The sequence below is a fragment of the Argopecten irradians genome, chromosome 8 (assembly GCF_041381155.1).
Source record: "Argopecten irradians isolate NY chromosome 8, Ai_NY, whole genome shotgun sequence".
Lineage (NCBI taxonomy): Eukaryota > Metazoa > Mollusca > Bivalvia > Pectinida > Pectinidae > Argopecten > Argopecten irradians.
The window spans coordinates 33,304,897-33,324,240 of NC_091141.1; the positions used below are offsets into that span (position 1 = coordinate 33,304,897).

The 19,344-nt window shown below is 33.9% G+C and overlaps 1 protein-coding gene across 1 annotated transcript in view; it reads left to right on the forward strand.

Annotated features, from left to right (window-relative positions):
* The window catches only part of LOC138330148 (tetratricopeptide repeat protein 17-like), a 36,465-nt gene extending 17,598 nt beyond the window's left edge, over positions 1-18,867 (forward strand). Inside the window, 4 exon segments of the mRNA XM_069277562.1 lie at positions 1,018-1,115; positions 7,339-7,440; positions 12,453-12,623; positions 13,435-18,867. Of these exon segments, the coding sequence (XP_069133663.1) occupies positions 1,018-1,115; positions 7,339-7,440; positions 12,453-12,623; positions 13,435-13,473 (410 nt within the window). The 3' untranslated portion in view covers positions 13,474-18,867.
* Positions 18,868-19,344: the final 477 nt, after the last annotated feature.

Sequence of the window (19,344 nt, forward strand, 5' to 3'; positions counted from 1 at the left end):
ATAAATCAAGAACAGTGTCCTAGGTGTACGTTCTACTATGGCTTACTACATCTTGTGACTACAGTCCGCATTTGCTGCATTTCTAAGAAATATTTCTAAAATCATACATCCTTGTGTAAGGGAAACAAAAAAAGACAATATAAAATATCAGTCTGGGTGTCTGAGCTCTAGATCTAATGTACCCCAGAAAGGCGTTCAAGCGTGGCACAGAGGAGTCACCATGTGCACAGAGACAAGACAGTGTTCTAGCGGACGACTATTTTGAACAGCGAATCAAGTCTTGAGTCTATCGTATCAATGTCTATATAATAATAAACACGCTTCTATGTAACAAAGAACACACTTAACAAAGTTCAAAGGTATTTCACATTTAAAGTTCTGATGAAGTAAAGGAAAGTATTTATTACAATACACCAAGGGTGTAAACCATCTCCTTGCAATAGTCCCAGAGATAATGAGCGAAAGTGCTACGTACACAGGGACATGTGTTGCCGAGGATGATTTCATACTGGAAATTAAGATTAGGAAGCAGTTAGCGAGCACTTAATGTCTAACAGACATATTTCTAGTTTTAGTTTATTATTAATTCAAAGCAAATCTGTCATCTGTGAAAAGGTAAAAGGTAAATTTAGTAATTAAAGTTTATTTAGATTATCATATGTCACAAAATATTACTGAAGCGTGAACTCGAAGTAGTGTGATCCTATTCTGGGTTTGCATTCATACGCCGTTGTGTTCACGCTAATTTGAACTCAACTCTGTTCCTGTTGACTGTATAGGGGCATATCTAAATATATCTTTTTAAACTCTGTTTGTACTGCCACCTCCTTGGTACCGCCAAATCAGCACTGCACAAAAGGTGGCAGTATAATGGGGGACTTCTGTATCTTATTAATATTAATCATTATCATGCTTGTCTTTCATATGTGTCAATTAAAAAGATATTGGATGGAATCTGATAGCAACATGTAAATTGCGAAACTTATTTCTGATTGCTAATTATTCTACATGTTACAGTTGGGAGTGACTTCAGCACCAAGTTAGATGAGATTAGTGAATATTACTTAACCAAAGGTGTTTGTCAGGGAGAAGAATGTAGTCATCTCCGAGTTCAGGTACGTCAGGGGAAATAACTCCCACCTATTAGCATGTATTACTGCTTATCTATATATAGCACTGCATATCGAGAATTGTTGAAAGTGAGGTAACAATATGAAAAGGGATATAACTCTACAAAAGAGGAGGTAACCAAATTTGAAAGAAAATTTCAGTGGCAAATTTTATATGTCTAATATACACTGGACACAAAGCAAGAAAGTTATTTATATCTAATGCCCTGAACCTATTTCAATTATCAATAAATGCACACACTTTCATAGTGTTAGCATAGTTTTGAATTATTATAATGTAATGTATTAAAACATTTATTGATGTATATTTCTCATGAAATACTTGGATTTTGAGATACATAACAATGCAGGTGAAGTACGATTTACCGTCGATCATTCCCACCTTCTAGTGATTGTGACGTCACAAAAATATTATGTTCCCATTACTGGACAGTGAGATTGATCGATGGTAAATTGTAGTTCACTCACTCCGTTTTGGTTATATCAAAATCAATGTATTTTAGTGTAGAAAGCCTATAGACTAGAAAACATTGTTCATTCCTGCATGTTCTGCATGAGGTGACAGTACTACAAAAACTCATATTAGGGATTGTTTTAAAGGAATGATAGGAAAAATATGTGTCCTGGTCTGGTAAAAGTTTAAATAATTCAAAACAAAACTCATTGATTTAAGTATTAAAAGGTTTTCCTTAGAATTTGTTTTTCATTTGTATTTTAAACAGAAATTCAGGAATGAAATTGAATATTATTGCTCCAAAATGTGTAATTACAGCAAACAAATTGTATATACCATGATGTTGCAATACATATTTAGAATTTACTCTTAGACTAAATTGATATGAAATTTTGTCTATAGAAAAAATAACAAATATTAAAGAATTTTTTCACGTTGTATTTGTATGTGTGCTCCTTCAAGAGCCATCATATAAGAAATGAACAGTGCAAATTATCTGAAAGATTATTAATATTTGATTATGGATTGATTGTTTTGATTGAATATTTATTTTGTCATGCAATGAATTGCAGAATGCCTCTTGATATCCATTTTTTATCATTTAAGATTTTATACAGAGTAAGGTTTAAGCAATGTGATGAAGTTTTAATGTTGGATAGAATGATGTAAACGAACTGTTTTATTGACCTGGGAGATATTGTATTGACAGTGTGATAATCCGTAACGGGTCATTGTTGTCAAGTTTCCTGCTACCGTGTTTTTCAAGTGAGTGCCGAACCAAACTTCCTTTCATATTTTTTCCGTGAGATTGTTTGGTTTTTTTTGCGTTTTGATCTTTTTTAACATCAAAACTTGTCTTATTAGAAAACTAAAAAGCACTTTTTTCCATGATGCTTAATAAGTTAATTTGTAAAATAGTACTTGTAATGTAGGATTCCTATAAAATATTACCTAGCGTTTATCAAAATCAAATTTCAAGTATCATCAGATGGTGAGCTATTCAAATTGCCTTTCGTCCGTGGTCCGTCCGTCTGTCCTTTAACAATTCTTGTTACTGCTATTTCTCAGAAAGTACTAAAGTGATCTTTTTCAAATTTCATATGTAGATTCCCCTAGGACCCTTGTTGTGCATATTGCATTTTGAGACCTATCATTCAACAAGATGGCCGACCGGCAGCCATCTTGGATTTTGATAGTTAAAGTTTGTCACCGCTCTTTCTCAGAAAGTACTGAAGGGATCTTTCTCAAATTTCATATGTAGATTCCCCTTGGATCCTACCGTAGTTGTGTATATTGCATTTTGGGAGTGATTGCTCAAAAAGATGGCCGACTGGTGGCCATCTTGGATTTTGATAATTGAAGTTTGTTACTGCTACTTCTCAGAAAGTACTGAAGCGATCTGTCTCAAATTTTATGTGTAGTATGTTTGATTTCGATTGTCAGACATAGATCATTGGTGGGCGCCAAGATCCCTCCGGGATCTCCTGTTTTAATCATAAGTTTTTATTAGCTCACCTGGCCCGAAGGGCCTGTGAGCTTATGTCAAGGCGCGGCGTCCGTCGTCCGTCGTCCGTCCGTCGTCCGTCGTCCGTCGTCCGTCGTCCGTCTGTCCGTCAACATTTCCTTTAAATCGCTACTAGTCATAGAGTTCTGCATGGATTTTAACCAAATTTGGCCAGAAACATCCTTGGGGGGAGGGGAACAGAACTTGTATAAATTTTTGCTCTGACCCCCCGGGGACAGGAGGGGCAGGGCCCAATAGGGGAAATTGAGGTAAATCCTATAAATCGCTACTTGTCCTAGAGTTCTGCATGGATTGAAACCAAATTTGGCCAGACACATCCTTGGGGGAAGTGGAATAGAACTTGTATAAATTTTGGCTCTGACCCCACAGGGACAGGAGGGGCGGGGCCCAATAGGGGAAATTGAGGTAAATCCTATAAATCGCTACTTGTCCTAGTGTTCTGCATGGATTGTTACCAAATTTGGCCAGAAACATCCTTGGGGGAAGGGGAACAGAACTTGTATAAATTTTGGCTCTGACCCCTCGGGGACAGGAGGGGCGGGGCCCAATAAGGGAAATTTAGATAAATCCTATAAATCGCTACTTGTCCTAGAGTTCCGCATGGATTGTAACCAAATTTGGCCAGAAACATCATTGGGGGAAGGGAATCAGAACTTGTATAAATTTTGGCTCTGACCCCCCGAGGACAGGAGGGGCGGGGCCCAATAGGGGAAATTAAGGTAAATCCTATAAATCGCTACTTGTCCTAGAGTTCAGCATGGATTGAAACCAAATTTGGCCAGAAACATCCTTGGGGGAAGGGGAATAGAACTTGTATATAAATTTTGGCTCTGACCCCCCGGGGACAGGAGGGGCGAGGCCCAATAGGGGAAATAGAGGTAAATCCTATAAATCGCTACTTGTCCTAGTGTTCTGCATGGATTGTAACCAAATTTGGCCAGAAACATCCTTGGGGGAAGGGGAACAGAACTTGTATAAATTTTGGCTCTGACCCCCCAGGGACAGGAGGGGCGGGGCCCAATAAGGGAAATTTAGGTAAATCCTATAAATCGCTACTTGTCCTAGAGTTCTGCATGGATTGTAACCAAATTTGGCCAGAAACATCCTTGGGGGAAGGGGAACAGAACTTGTATAAATTTTGGCTCTGACCCCCCGGGGACAGTAGGGGCAGGGCCCAATAGGGGAAATAGAGGTAAATCCTATAAATCGCTACTTGTCCTAGAGTTCTGCATAGATTGTAACCAAATTTGGCCAGAAACAACCTTGGGGGAAGGGGAATAGAACTTGTATAAATTTTGGCTCTGACCCCCCCGGGGACAGGAGGGGGGGGGCCCAATAGCCCAATAGGGAAATTTAGGTAAATCCTATAAATTGCTACTTGTTCTAGAGTTCTGCATGGATTGTAACCAAATTTGGCCAGGACCATCCTAGGGGGAAGGGGAACAGAACTTGTTTAAATTTTTGCTCTGACCCCCTGGGGACAGGAGGGGCGGGGCCCAATAGGGGAAATAGAGGTAAATCCTATAAGTCGCTACTTGTCCTAGAGTTCTGCATGGATTGTAACCAAATTTGGCCAGAAACTTTCTTGGGGGAAGGGGAATAGAACTTGTATAAATTTTGGATCTGACCCCCCGGGGACAGGAGGGGCGGGGCCCAATAGGGGAAATTTAGGTAAATCCTATAAATTGCTACTTGTTCTAGAGTTCTGCATGGATTGTAACCAAATTTGGCCAGGACCATCCTAGGGGGAAGGGGAACAGAACTTGTTTAAATTTTTGCTCTGACCCCCTGGGGACAGGAGGGGCGGGGCCCAATAGGGGAAATAGAGGTAAATCCTATAAGTCGCTACTTGTCCTAGAGTTCTGCATGGATTGTAACCAAATTTGGCCAGAAACTTTCTTGGGGGAAGGGGAATAGAACTTGTATAAATTTTGGATCTGACCCCCTGGGGGCAGGAGGGGCGGGGCCCAATAGGGAAATTTAGGTAAATCCTATAAATCGCTACTAGTCTTAGATTTCTGCTTGGATTTTAACCAAATTTGGCCCAGAAACATCCTTGGGGTTAACAGAATTCCTATAATTTTTGGTTCTAACCCTCTTGAGCAGAAAGAGTGGGGCCCAATAGGGGAATTAGAGGTAAATATTCAAATTCCTTCAGAAAAGAAACAATGAACCTTACTAGGCATTACCAACCAGGTGAGCGATACAGGCCCTCTGGGCCTCTTGTTATTAAATACATGTAGCTCTATAACATCATATTTAACTATCAGATTTTTTTTCCTAATTTCATTTTATGTTCAGTTGTTGTGTATGAGCAATTCTATCATATTTATAACATTGACACATAGGGTTATCAACTCTTAAAGGAAGTTGCTGATCGTGTCTTCGTTAAGTTTTGTGTGTGCAATTTTATCAAACACATGATGTCACAATTTCTATACACAAGAGAAGATGATTCTGTAATATACAATAGGCTTTATCTTGTCTTAGTCTCATGAAATAGGGTATGGAAGGTCCGATGGGGTGTGGGGGTGGGGTATCCCTCCATGTCACATCCTGTTCAGATTTTATATGGAGGCATGAAAATCTATTTTTAACATCCAAAAATGTTATTGAATAAAGAATGATGAGAATTAGACATAATATCTTTGAATTGTTTATTTAAAAAAAAAAAAAAAAAATGGGTATATTTTATATCATGTGATTTCTAAGTCTTTTTAAAAGATGGTTTTTGAGGCTATGGATGTTCCAATACACCACATGCACATATAGCAGCTGTAGGATAGATGTTGTCGGCATTTGTTGTGTGGATAGATATCACATGGTGTAGGGTGACACTAACTTCAGATTTGGTTATTGGCTGTTGCTGTGTATAGTGTATTATTTTGACTGATCACTGTATACTGACTACACCTAATTTCATAGTTTGACTCATCCACAATATTCTTTATTTTCACCCCTCATAACCCCCATTCCAAAGAGCTCTTTTACTTATTATGAGACGTATGACAAGAATTTTTACATTACCAAAATAATGGCCTCACAATCAATACCTACCCCAACAAGGGTAGATAACTCTCGAAGATGATCCACAGCTGACAGAGCATAAACGATACTCGACATTTGAACAACAATTGGTGTTTAATTGTGTTTAAAACTTTTGAATGGTGGTAATGGTGTAAAGTAAGTAGCTTTTGTAACTGAAGAAAAATGCTACCGGTATATTGTCTGCTCTTGTTTTTGATAGAGAAAAAATACCATTTGTCAGCGGCGGAGCATTTAAATGGGCAAAGACTGAATAAGAGACTGTAAATTTACGATTCATTCTCAGTCTGGTCTAGTATATATATCTTGTACTAATCAATCCTCTCTATGGGGTAGGACATTGATATGGTATTTACTTGTTTCTTCTAGAAGTGTCAACCTGATATGCATTGTTTTCAAGTCATTCCCTTCAGTGTTCGGTCTTTGTTGTGACCACCATTTTGTCAATACAAGGTCTTGTGTTGGTCAATTACTTTGATTGTGTTGATCAGTAAACCATTGCCAGGTCTTAGTACCTATCAATACATAGTACTTAGTACATCAGTACATGGCCCTATGTGGACAAATTAGTTGTGTGACAGTACAAGGCCCTGAGTGGTCAAATATCTCAGTCGTGGAACAGTACAAGGCCCTGTGTGGTCAAATCTCTCAGTCATTTAACAGTACAAAGCCTTGTGTGGTCAAATCTCTATGTTATGAGACAGTACAAGGGCCCGTGTGGTCAAATCTCTCACTTGTGTGACAGTACAAGGCCCTGCATGGTCAAATCAGTTGAGTGACATAACAAGGCCTGTGTGGTCAAATCTCTCAAGTCATGTGGCCATACAAGGTACTTTCTGGTCAGTTTTCTAATTTCTGTGACGATACAAGGCCCTGTGTGGTGAAATCTCTCAGTTGTGAAACAGCACAAGGCCTTGTGTGGTCGAATCTCTCAGTCGGTGAGTCTGTGTTATTACTGCTAGTGTAACAGTATCAAACTTTGTATCACATAAGGTTTAGGTAGGATGATTTATTAATGAATTCATCATTGGTATAGACTGTCTTATTAAAGTGAAGCATGTTGTTAGGAAAAGGGGCATTTCCAATAGTTCAATGGTCAAATCAGGTCAAAGAAGCATTTTAAGCCAATTAGGTTTAAGTTGTATCTCCAACAGAAAGTTAATATAGGGACATATTTCTTGCAGTGTATGTTACCTACGAGGACACAATCCGGTTTGACCTCACATGTTGTCTCGCCTCCAAAACTTTTCATTCGCCCAGTCTCACTACATAGAACCCAATGCATGGTAATGATTTCAAGTTGTCCTCTCTAGATCTTCACTCATCCTCTGTCATTTTGCAACAGTTGCTTTAATTCTTTGCTTGAATTTGTTAAATAGATTTTGTTTGTTTATTTTCTGTTTTTTGTTTTGTTTTGTTTTTTTGGTGTCATGTTGTTAGAAATTAACAATTGCTTGCTTATTTCAAATAAGATGAAAAAAAATTGTATTATTTCTTGTTATAAATTGATTTACATATTAAAGAATTCATTGATATATTGTTTAAAATCCGAATATTGTATATTATTGAAAAAATGATAATATAGGTATTTTGTTTTCTTTCATTCTTTGATTTTACCTACTTCCTATGAATGCCAAACCTTTTTTGTTTTCTTTTTATTTATCTTCTGTGGGTTTTTTTTAAGTATGTTCTTAAAACATCAAAGTAGTTTTTTTTCGTTTTTTTTTTTCATTTAGATATTTTTGTATGTTTGGAGTGAATTCTTAGCATTATTTTGACTATTTAGGTACAATATATATCCACCACACGGTATATGTGCTCTGACCTTTGACTCCTAAAATGTCAATAAAATGTATAGATTGAGTTTGGTTTGAGTAAGTGTAATTTTTCAAAACTGAATCAACCCAATTAACAATTAAAAGTGAAATAAAAAATCATATTGAAGTATCAAAGCTGAAATTTTCTACAGTAAATTATTAAGAGTCTCAAGCCATCATTGAATCGTAATTTCTGAAATTTTGAGATTAATTTCTAAACTTTGGTATTTGTATCTTGTACAGTAACTATTGTAGTCATTTGTTCCCTTAGCAGGCTATTTACTTAGAAGCATTGTTGTACTTTGAAGCATTGTTGTACTTTGAAGCATTGTTGTACTTTGAAGCATTGTGCTTTGAAGCATTGTTGTACTTTGAAGCATTGTGCTTTGAAGCATTGTGCTTTGAAGCATTGTTGTACTTTGAAGCATTGTGCTTTGAAGATTGTGCTTTGAAGAATACTATACACATTGTATAGACCTTAATTGCTACAATACATACTATATACAGTCAAAACTCGTTATCTCAAAATTCAACGGACCAACGAAAATGATTCGACTTATCCGGAATTCGACTCAAACGTAATGTCATTAGGTTTGATCAGAACGTGGTTTTAAACGGTCCTTATCTTATGACTATTACAGCCGGGTACATGCCTATAACCGTGATCAGCATATTATCATGATTTTCCAACTTACAAGGTCGTATCTAGGTACAGGTAAGTCACAATTGTAAAATATCACTTATAAGGAAGCCAGACTTTAAAGGATTATTAAACAATTCATAATTAGCAGTCATTGTTGTAGTATGTTCCATAGGCCTACGCATACTGATCGCGATGCTGGTAAATTAAACCTATCATGCGTTACGACAAACCACAGGTGAATTTCAGTTGTTTGTATGCATTGTATATTTACGTAATTGATATTTTTTTTATTTGAAATTTTGACTGAAATTAAATTTGAGATAGCGACTATTATTTTGCTGAAAATACGTTCTAGGGACCAGGAATTGACTTTGACTCAACCGGAGTTTCGAGTCATCGAAATTCGAGTCATCCGATCCTAAAATAATACAAAGAAGGAAAAAAATCGGGACTTCAAAATTAATTCGACTCAACCGAAATTTTGAGTCAATCGATATTGAGATAACGAGTTTAGACTGTATATATTTAGGTGTTTTGTTTGTTTCATGTTTTGATTTTCTGTTTGTTCTTAGTTTATGCTTTGGTAGATTATGCTGTGGTATTTAGTCCCAAGTTTAGATTATGCTGTGGTATATTGTCCCAAGTTTATGCTTTGGTAAAATGTCTTTAGTTTATACTTTGAGAAAAAGTCCTTAGTTTATGAAATTATGCTGTGGTTCGAAAGTTCTTCAATTTTAATATGGATCAAAATCCTTAGTTTATTTTTTGGTACAAAATGTTTAGTTTATGCTTTGGTAGTTCTCATGTAGTACAAATCCTTAGTTTATGCTTTGGTAAAAAATTCTTAATTTATTGTGGTAAAAAATCCTTAGTTTATGCTTTGATGAAAAATTTGTATCCGTAGTTTATGCTTTGGTGAAAAATTTGTAGTTTATACTGTGGTAAAAAGTCCTTAGTTTATGCTTTGGTAGTTTATGATGTGGTACAAATCCTTAGTTTATGCTTTGGTAGTTTATGATGTGGTACAAATCCTTAGTTTATGCTTTGGTAGTTTATGATGTGGTACAAATCCTTAGTTTATGCTTTGGTAGTTTATGATGTGGTACAAATCCTTAGTTTACGCTTTGGTAGTTTTTGATGTGGTACAAATCCTTAGTTTATGCTTTGGTAGTTTATGATGTGGTACAAATCCTTAGTTTACGCTTTGGTAGTTTTTGATGTGGTGCATATCCTTAGTTTATGCTTTGGTAGTTTTTGATGTGGTACAAATCCTTAGTTTATGCTTTGGTAGTTTATGATGTGGTACAAATCCTTAGTTTATGCTTTGGTAGTTTATGATGTGGTACAAATCCTTAGTTTTTGCTTTGGTAGTTTATGATGTGGTAAAAAATCCTTAGTTTATGCTTTGGTAGTTTATGATGTGGTACAAATCCTTAGTTTATGCTTTGGTAGTTTATGATGTGGTACAAATCCTTAGTTTATGCTTTGGTAGTTTATGATGTGGTACAAATCCTTAGTTTATGCTTTGGTAGTTTATGATGTGGTACAAATCCTTAGTTTATTTGTATGTGGTACAAATCCTTAGTTTATCCTTTGGTAGTTTATGATGTGGTACAAATCCTTAGTTTTTGCTTTGGTAGTTTATGATGTGGTACAAATCCTTAGTTTTTGCTTTGGTAGTTTATGATGTGGTACAAATCCTTAGTTTACGCTTTGGTAGTTTATGATGTGGTACAAATCCTTAGTTTTTGCTTTGGTAATTTATGATGTGGTAAAAAGTCCTTAGTTTATGCTTTGGTAATTTATGTGTGGTACAAATCCTTAGTTTATGCTTTGGTAATTTATGTGTGGTACAAATCCTTAGTTTTTGCTTTGGTAGTTTTTGATGTGGTACAGATTCTTAGTTTATGCTTTGGTAGTTTATGATGTGGTACAAATCCTTAGTTTATGCTTTGGTAAAAAGTCCTTTGTTTAGGCTGTGTGGTAATTAAACACTGAAAACATGTTTAAGCAATATATTAAATATACATGTATACAGAGTAAACCGATAGTTTAAGCATATAGGGGCTTGTGATGCTGGGTCACCCGTCTATCAAATGACCTTGACCTACTGTAAATGTTGACATAGAGGTGTCATTTACATACTATTATTCCGTCTTAACAAATTACAGAGTTACCTACCTTGCGGACAGGTATCCATTATGGTGTCATATATTATTTTGTGTGCAAAATTTACGTTGTTTTCTCTGAAAAGTATTATCTTATGCTCGCAAACACATGACGTCACAATCAACACCTACCCACAAGGGCAGATAACTCTGTAATATGCAAATACATAAATTGAGGTGAAACAAGATAATGATTTTTCAGCATTTTACAGGTATTACTGATGAAAATTTAATTGAAATCAATGAATCACAATGATTCATTAAAGATGTGGTGTACATTTGCAATCACAGATTGTAAGGAAGAGGTCATTGATATTTGTATTATTTATATAGTAACTCATTTCACCCCCTAAAATTCATAATGGACTGGTCTGTTCTTTGATTTGGAAGAATCCAACTGTGTTTTCAAGGGTGAATGAGTTAACAATATGTTTTCGCATAACTTCTAAAAGTAATTCTATAGTCATTGATGAACTTTTTTTACCATGAAATATGCATGTAGTTACAAATATAATGTTCATATTGAAATAAAAAAAAAATCAGCTTCCATATTAAGTAAAACATTTTGTCAATTTAAGCTTTTAAAAGAATATTTTATTTTTTATTTTTCTAGGATGTGAATTAAAATCTATTTTCATTTTATATGTTGATGTACATGTATATAATTTTATGAGCTTTATGCTATCTGTAATATGCTTGATGTACAATGATTAAATTGCATTTTGATTTAAAGACATGCATTTTAAAGAGCTAATGCTGTGAAAAATGGAGACATTTGTTTAACAGCTGCAACATAGCATGCATGAATATATAAATAACATTCTTTCCTAAAATTCCTTCATCAATTACTATTGTCATTCTTTGATAATGCAAGAATCATCCCTGAAATTTCATAATGGACTAGTCTAGTCTTTGATTTAGAGGAGTCTAATGTGTCTTCAGGGGTGAATAAATCAATTTACATTATATACTCATCTCTGCTATTTAAATAACAGATTAAACCTGATTTAGCTATTCTTAAATGTATAACAGTCTCTGATGTCAGCTTTGTGATTTAAAATGTTGCATAAATTATAGTTGAATTTTTAAAAATCTTGTTTATTAAAATTAACATGGAAAACTTGTCCATTACTGGGTATTCCACTTCAAAATTAAATTGGAAAATTCCTGTTAATAATTATAAAGGTTCAACTTTATAGAACTGATTTGAATGACGAAAAGGAAATGTTTAAATGTCTGAAATATATGCAAGATCGCAGTACTACCAATAAAAAAAAATGAAATAAAAAAAACCAACAATACATTAAAAAGTGAAAGAAGGGAAAAGAAAATTTTGATTAGCATCATTTTGATTATTTTGTCTTTGCATTTTATAGAGTTATCCCCCTTGGGTGTAATACCTACAAGTAATACCTACTCACAAGGGCAGGTAACTCTGTAATATGCAAATATGGAATAACAGCTCTTAAATTAAGAACTGTAAATTAATTTACAATTTAATTTCGCTATTTTAAGTAGAATGCTCTACTGTACTTGAATTTTTTTGTGACAATCAGATTTAAAATACCCACAATATGGAGTACAGTGTATATACTTCAAAATGTGTCTCTCCTCTTTTTATTTATGGATTGAATATTAATGATTTATTTATCTCTTTTTATTGTTGACAGGAAGGAGGGCAGAAGCCGCACATAAAATTGGATTTCATTAATGGCGTCTTGCACCAGAAACTCATATTTGTTTCCTCACCTAACGAACTACATGTTGAACCAGATGAATGTGTGATTTTTAACGACGGTTCCAAGTCGAGTGGTTGTAACCAGGCCGAATATCGAGCCTATGTAAGTAGTCTTTATGTTCAGACAATAGGGTGATGGGAGCCTTACACAATTTTTGTTGCAAAATCAGAATTCTTAGTTATTTTTACAGCATTTTTTTCTGGGTTATCAAGGTGAAAAAGTTTATTGGATAAAGGAAGGTAAAAAAAAATGTGCTGTTTTGAATGTGAATTTAGCTTCATGTACTAAAAGACTATTTGATATTGAATTTAGTAGGTACAATACATGAATTACAAAATGATTTATATATCATTCTTTATAAAATGTATAATTACATATTATTATCAAAAACCAAAACCAAATTTCTGAATCTACATAAAATACATAGTTATTTTATATTATTCTATTTATAAAATTTATAATTATGTATTAACATTAATACAAATCTTGAATTCACATAAATTGTATAATAATTCATATTATTCTGTATAAAATTTACAACTACATTAACTATATTTATTATTAAAATAAAAAGTCTCTGATTATACCTGCAAGGAAATAAAAATTCATTCTCCTGTACAAATGATGCACTTTTAATTGCATTTTAAAACTCGAATGGTATGTATATCTATTAAGTAACAGAATCTTTTTATCAAATATATTAAAACGCAGATTGAAGAGAATTTTTTTCTCACTATTGAAAGTATAGCAGCACAATTTAATAAGACCTGAACATTCAATTATTTTTTAAAATATTTCCAAAGTCAATTACTCGATAGGATGTAGATAATTTTGGTTTCTGCACGATTCATTTTATGTACAGTCAGAATAGCTAGTCCTATTGACTACAGCCAATGTTTTATAAATACTGTAGGCTACACTGCTGGAATACGATGATTTCTTCGTCTCCTGAGGTAACAGGTGTACCCCTATATATACACAGTATATACCCATATTAACAGCTGTAGGGTCGAGGCGCGGCCGACTCTCATAGTCTATATTAACCTCTGGATATCTGCTGATGACCTGTGCAGCCTGTTTCTCACCGTAACTGTCTTAAAGTCTGTAACGTTACCCATGTCTTATGGCTGTAACTATGCATTTCAGCCTGTAACTATGTCTTATGGCTATAAGTATGTCTTATATTAGAGATTCTGTAACTACAGCTGTAATTATGTATTACAGTCTATAAATATGTTTATGGTCTGTAACTATCAATAACAGCCTGTAACTACATCTAACAGCTGTAATTATGTATTGCAGTCTGTAACTATATATTACAGTGTGTAATATATAATTATGTACTACATCCTGTAAATATAGATTACATTCTATAACTATGTATTACAGCATGTACTATAGCCTGTAACTATGGATTACATTCTGTAACTATGTATTGCAGCCTGTAACTATGAATTACAGCTCTAACTATGAATTACAGCTGTAACTACAGTCTGTAACTATGGATTACATTCTGTAAATAAGCATTACATTATGTAACTCAGCGTTTCAGTCCGTAACTCAGCATTACAGTCTGTAACTATGTTTTACAGCCTGTAACTATGTTTTACAGTCCGTAACTACAGTCTGTAACTTTGTCCTATAGTCTGTAACTGAATTAGAGCCTGTAACTAGGCATTACAGTCTATTATTAAGATGGATCTTAAAGTCTGTATCTTGAATGATATATCTTACAGTCTGTAACTGACTTACAGCGAATACTGTTTCTTTGTTTTGCCTGTATGCTGGAATGTAAATTAACCTTCTCAGATGAAAATGTACTAGTTCATGCACGTGTTTATCACTTAAGTCTTCCATCTGTCAAAGAAAGCCTACATCTGTTTGAAAATATTCTTATGTTCTAATATTGTTCAAGCGCACATTGTAAATCTACAGTTTCGTGTCTGAAAGTTCTGAAATTTGAACCGCATCTTGCTTTATTCTTTGAGCTTTGTATAAGCTTGGCATACAGTTTAGATATACATGTAGTAGATAACCTAATCAGAGTTTTGGCTAACAAGAATCATGATTATTTTAGACCAACTGTATTTAGTATAGAAAAAATATCGATATGATAGGGCTCGACTAAAGCGCCAGTAGGTATACCCATTATGAAGAGTAGCCAATGAGTAGACTCTGTGTAATTTTAAAATATTTTGTATCTGTCAATCACTTTAAGTTATTTTAACATAAGGTAATAAACTGATGGCTTTTAAAACTGTTATTCCTAATTTGCATATTACAAAGTTATCTGCCCTTGCGGATAGGTATTGATTGTGACGTCATGTGTTTCAGAGAGTATTTAATGGCATAACTTTCAAGAAAATGACGTCACAAAGTAATGACGTCACAATGGATACATACTCGAAAGGGAGGTAAATCTGTAATGTGCTAAGAAGGAATAAAGCATGAACCTGCAGTTTAACAAATTCTTGTCTAGGTCATTCGTAAACTCGTCTTTAACGACAAGTGCTTTTGGAAGATTTTACCCCTTGCATGTGTATGGAATTTGTTTGTGATAATAATAGATTTGATAGCCACGGAAACAAGACCTTACTAATTTATCTATAGTGTTATAAGCAGACCATTTGAGACCGCAACAATACCGAATCTTCTTTTTTGAATAGTAGAAAACCAAATTGTTCCTGATTGCTATTAATTACATTGTATACAACATAATTTTTATTGACATCATTGTAATTATTCCATCTCCGCAAACAATTATATTAAAATCACATAAGATAAATTTTACAGGTAAATAAATATTACAGGTAATTAAATTGCACAGGTACTTAAATTTTGGTCGTTTCATTGCAGCGTCCACATTACTGAGGAATCGTCATATGGTATCATCCAATCATATTAGTTGTACTATACCTACTAATGGCCTTATGTTAGAACTGATTTGATTGGTTAATTTTGTTGTTGTAATGCTTTTAACACTTTTATATACAATTACAATTCCATTGTTTTTCTACTTTTATTTTCTATATTGATTTGGCAGTTTTGCATCCATATACTATTTTACACTTATTCTACAACTGCTCATTTTGTTTACATTTAGTATATACACATTTAGTGTTAAAATGTTTGTAGTGTCCATGTAATTAAGCTGTTGGTCACATGTTGTTCTGTTGGTAATTAATTACCGTGTAATTAAAATTTGGTTGAGTAATTATACAGATTGCAGTGCTTACTAAATATTTACTGTTAGCAGTAAAGCATAATACATTTATTTGAAAACGGGAAATCCACAGTTTATTATTGATAATATGAGCATAATTATGTAATAGGAAATCCCACATTTTAGTAAAGCAATATAATAATTGAATAAGGGAAATCCCACTATCTGATAATAGATTTAGATTATAATAATTGAATAAGGGAAATCCCACATTCTAGTTATAGACTATAAGCATAATATGGGAAATCCCACTTTCTAATAATAGATTATCGTTATAATAATTGAATAAGGGAAATCCTACATTCTAATAATAGATAACCAGCAAAATGATTTAGAAAGGAGATCCTCCGTGAAGATGTAATTACTGTAAAAGCGGATATTTTCACAGGTGTTTAATTTTCACGATTTTCAAACATAAAATTTCCACATAAGTTATTTTTGCCATAGAAATACTTTTTCAGCAAATAAAACATATATATTACATAAGCAAAATATTATGTGTGCGAGATGTTTTTAGGGTAAATTTCCACCTCGCTTAAATTTCCGCATTTACAGTAGTTGTTAATCTGTATTTGCATATTAGAGAATTATCTGCCCTTGTGTATTGATTGTGACGTCATGTGTTTTTGAGCATAACGTCAAACTTTTCAGAGATAACCATGTGAATTGCACCCACAAAATGATGATATCGCAATGGATACCAAAAGGGGGCTAACTCTATAATAGGCAAAGACGGAACACCTTACATCTTTTAATAATGTGCTTACACACAGGGACCTGGCACAATTTTTTTAAACTAACAGTATACATGAACTCGGCGGTTGAGAAAAACGGACCTGTTTTTTTAAAAACGTGATTATTTTAATAAATTGGTTCTATACAACATTGACGGATATCTTAACTTAAAGAGAAATAATTTATCTTTCCATTGAGTGCTTGATGAACAAACTTGGCCAAGTATTGACAAAGTTATGGCTTGATGAATCGGGAAATTTACGAAAAATATGTCAGGTAGACATTTCCCTGTCCGGTCGAAATGTCGTCTCGGCTCTAATGGGCACCTCAAAAACCAAGCCATAATCACAAAATCTACGCCTGTGGTGGTAAACAGTACCCATAACTGTTGTCATCCACAATCTCCTTTGGAGGTGTCATGACCCGTACTTTGTAGAAACTCCATTTAAACATCGTGTAGCTTACTTACTTTAACCGTCTCCGCCATGTTCATTTGTTCTTCGGAACGCTTCTTTTCGTAAATTTCCCGATATATCAAGCCATAACTTCGTCAATACTTGGCCAATTTTGTTCATCAAGCACTCAATGGAAAGATAAATTATTTCTCTTTAAGGTAAGATATCCGTCAATGTTGTATAGAACCCATTTATGAAAATAATCACGTTTTTAAAAAAACAGGTCCGTTTTTCTCGACCGCCGCGTTCATACCCTTGATACTATAACATATATATATGTATACTGTTGGTTAAAAATTTTCGTGCCAGGTCCCTGTGTGCTTACATACCTGTACTGTACCACCATGCTGAAATATTTTTTTGTTAATTGACTGATGATTTGAACATTCCAGATATATTGAACTATAAATGAATCTATTTTGGTACCATATTTGTTGTAGCATCAGCATTCACACCGGGAATTTTGTACTTATGACTTTATGATTAGCAAATCAATAGTATATTGTTTGTTAAAAAACCGCGATTTGTCAAGAAATTTCATGGATTTTAGTCTTACAGGGATATCAATTTCAATCTTAAAGGGATTTCCATCATAGAAAGAATTCCATCTTAGAGAGATTTCCATCTTAGAGAGATTTCAGTGGTATAGAGATTTCAGTCTTAAAGAGATTTCAGTCTGATAGAGACTTCAGTCTTAAAGAGCTTTTAGAGATTTGAGTCTTAAAGATATTTCAGTCTTAAAGAGATTTAAAGAGATTTCAGTCTTCAAGAGATTGCAGTCTGATAGTGCTTTTAAAGATTTCAGTCTTAAAGAGATTTCAATCTTACAAGGATTTCAGTCGTATAGGGATATCAGTCTTAACTAAGAGTGATTAATCTCACAGAGAGGGATTTTAGTGTTATTGAACCAGGATAATTTATTTGTAACCAGAACATTTTTTTTTACCAGTCTTTTAAATAATTAGCATAACTCCTTTGTTGTGATATAATCTTTTAAATGTTTAAATTTTTGTGTTGAGAAATCAGCAGTATTTTTATTCTGCTTATTTGTTTAGACTTCTAAAAATTACCATTACATATTAACCATAAGGCTAACATTATTTCATATATAAAACCAAAGCCATTGGAAGAAAAGGATCTTTAATGCCATGGAATTCATTGAAAGATTGTTTTGAGAAATATGCTTTAATCTGACTTCATTAATTTTATTTATTTTGCTCACATACTTATGTTATATATTTTAATACCATATTGTCTCAAAGACACACACTGGCTCCAGCACATTATTAACATTTTTGTACCTGGTTTCGAAGAGATATATCTATCCAGTATATGCATTAGTAATTCTGAAAATTTGAAAATTTTTTATTATGGTCATGATGTTTTGATTGGTGGAAAAAAAAATTATTCGCTAAATTTAATTGGATTTACTTCTGTTGAACTAAGTTGATATATTTTTTTTTCCATAAAAGGAATATTTTTTCTTCTTTTAAAACATTTTGCATACCAAATGCATTTTTCAGTAATTACGAAGAAATTCAGACTCTTGAAACAAAAAAAATTTTTTGCCCTTAGTAATATATTTGTATGGAAACTTACCGTATTTTCAGTATATCTGGTATCATCAGGAACCCATGAGACACTGCTACGTCACATACAATTAGAGCAACAACTCGTGGGTTTCTGACGATGTAAATTATCCCTCAGCTTTTTCCATTGTTGTAGAATTAAAATTTTGATTTGTCGTACACCAATCCTATTTTTATCTATTTATAATGTACTGATCTGATGCATTCGCAGCTATTGAAAACCAGCCGGTATTACTTTAAATTTGTTTATGACAATTTGAAGATTTGATGAAAGTTCACGTGTATTTGTTACATATATATGGTGCAAGAACACCTATTCTATTGAAATAAAATCTTGAATTGTTTGTTTGATCTTTATTTTTATTGCTGTTTCATTTTGTAGATGAACGTATCTGCTATTCACACCAATTAGATTTTATTATTTATTCTACAACAATTGTGAGAGAAATTAAGTATCTTGATACGTTCCATATTTGCTGTGGTTGCTCGTTTGCTGGGTCATGAGTTAGAATCCCAAGTAGAGCAGTTACCAGGTTCTAGCTGTAGTCTGGTGGTTTTTCTCCGGGTACTCCAGTTTTCTTCCACCACCTAAACCTTGCTTGTCCTTAAATGATCCTGTTAAAAGGACATAAAAACTATCCACCAAACCAAACTTGTTTGCCTGCCTGGCTAAATTATTGTAGATGGAGGCTACCTCAGTCTACAGCTTTCTAATCCATGGATACAACCACAATACAGGACAGACCAGTTTGTTGCTCAGTATCCATGGATCTTCTATTGGGGCTACATTGAACCCTATGCTGTAATTACAGAGCTATTAA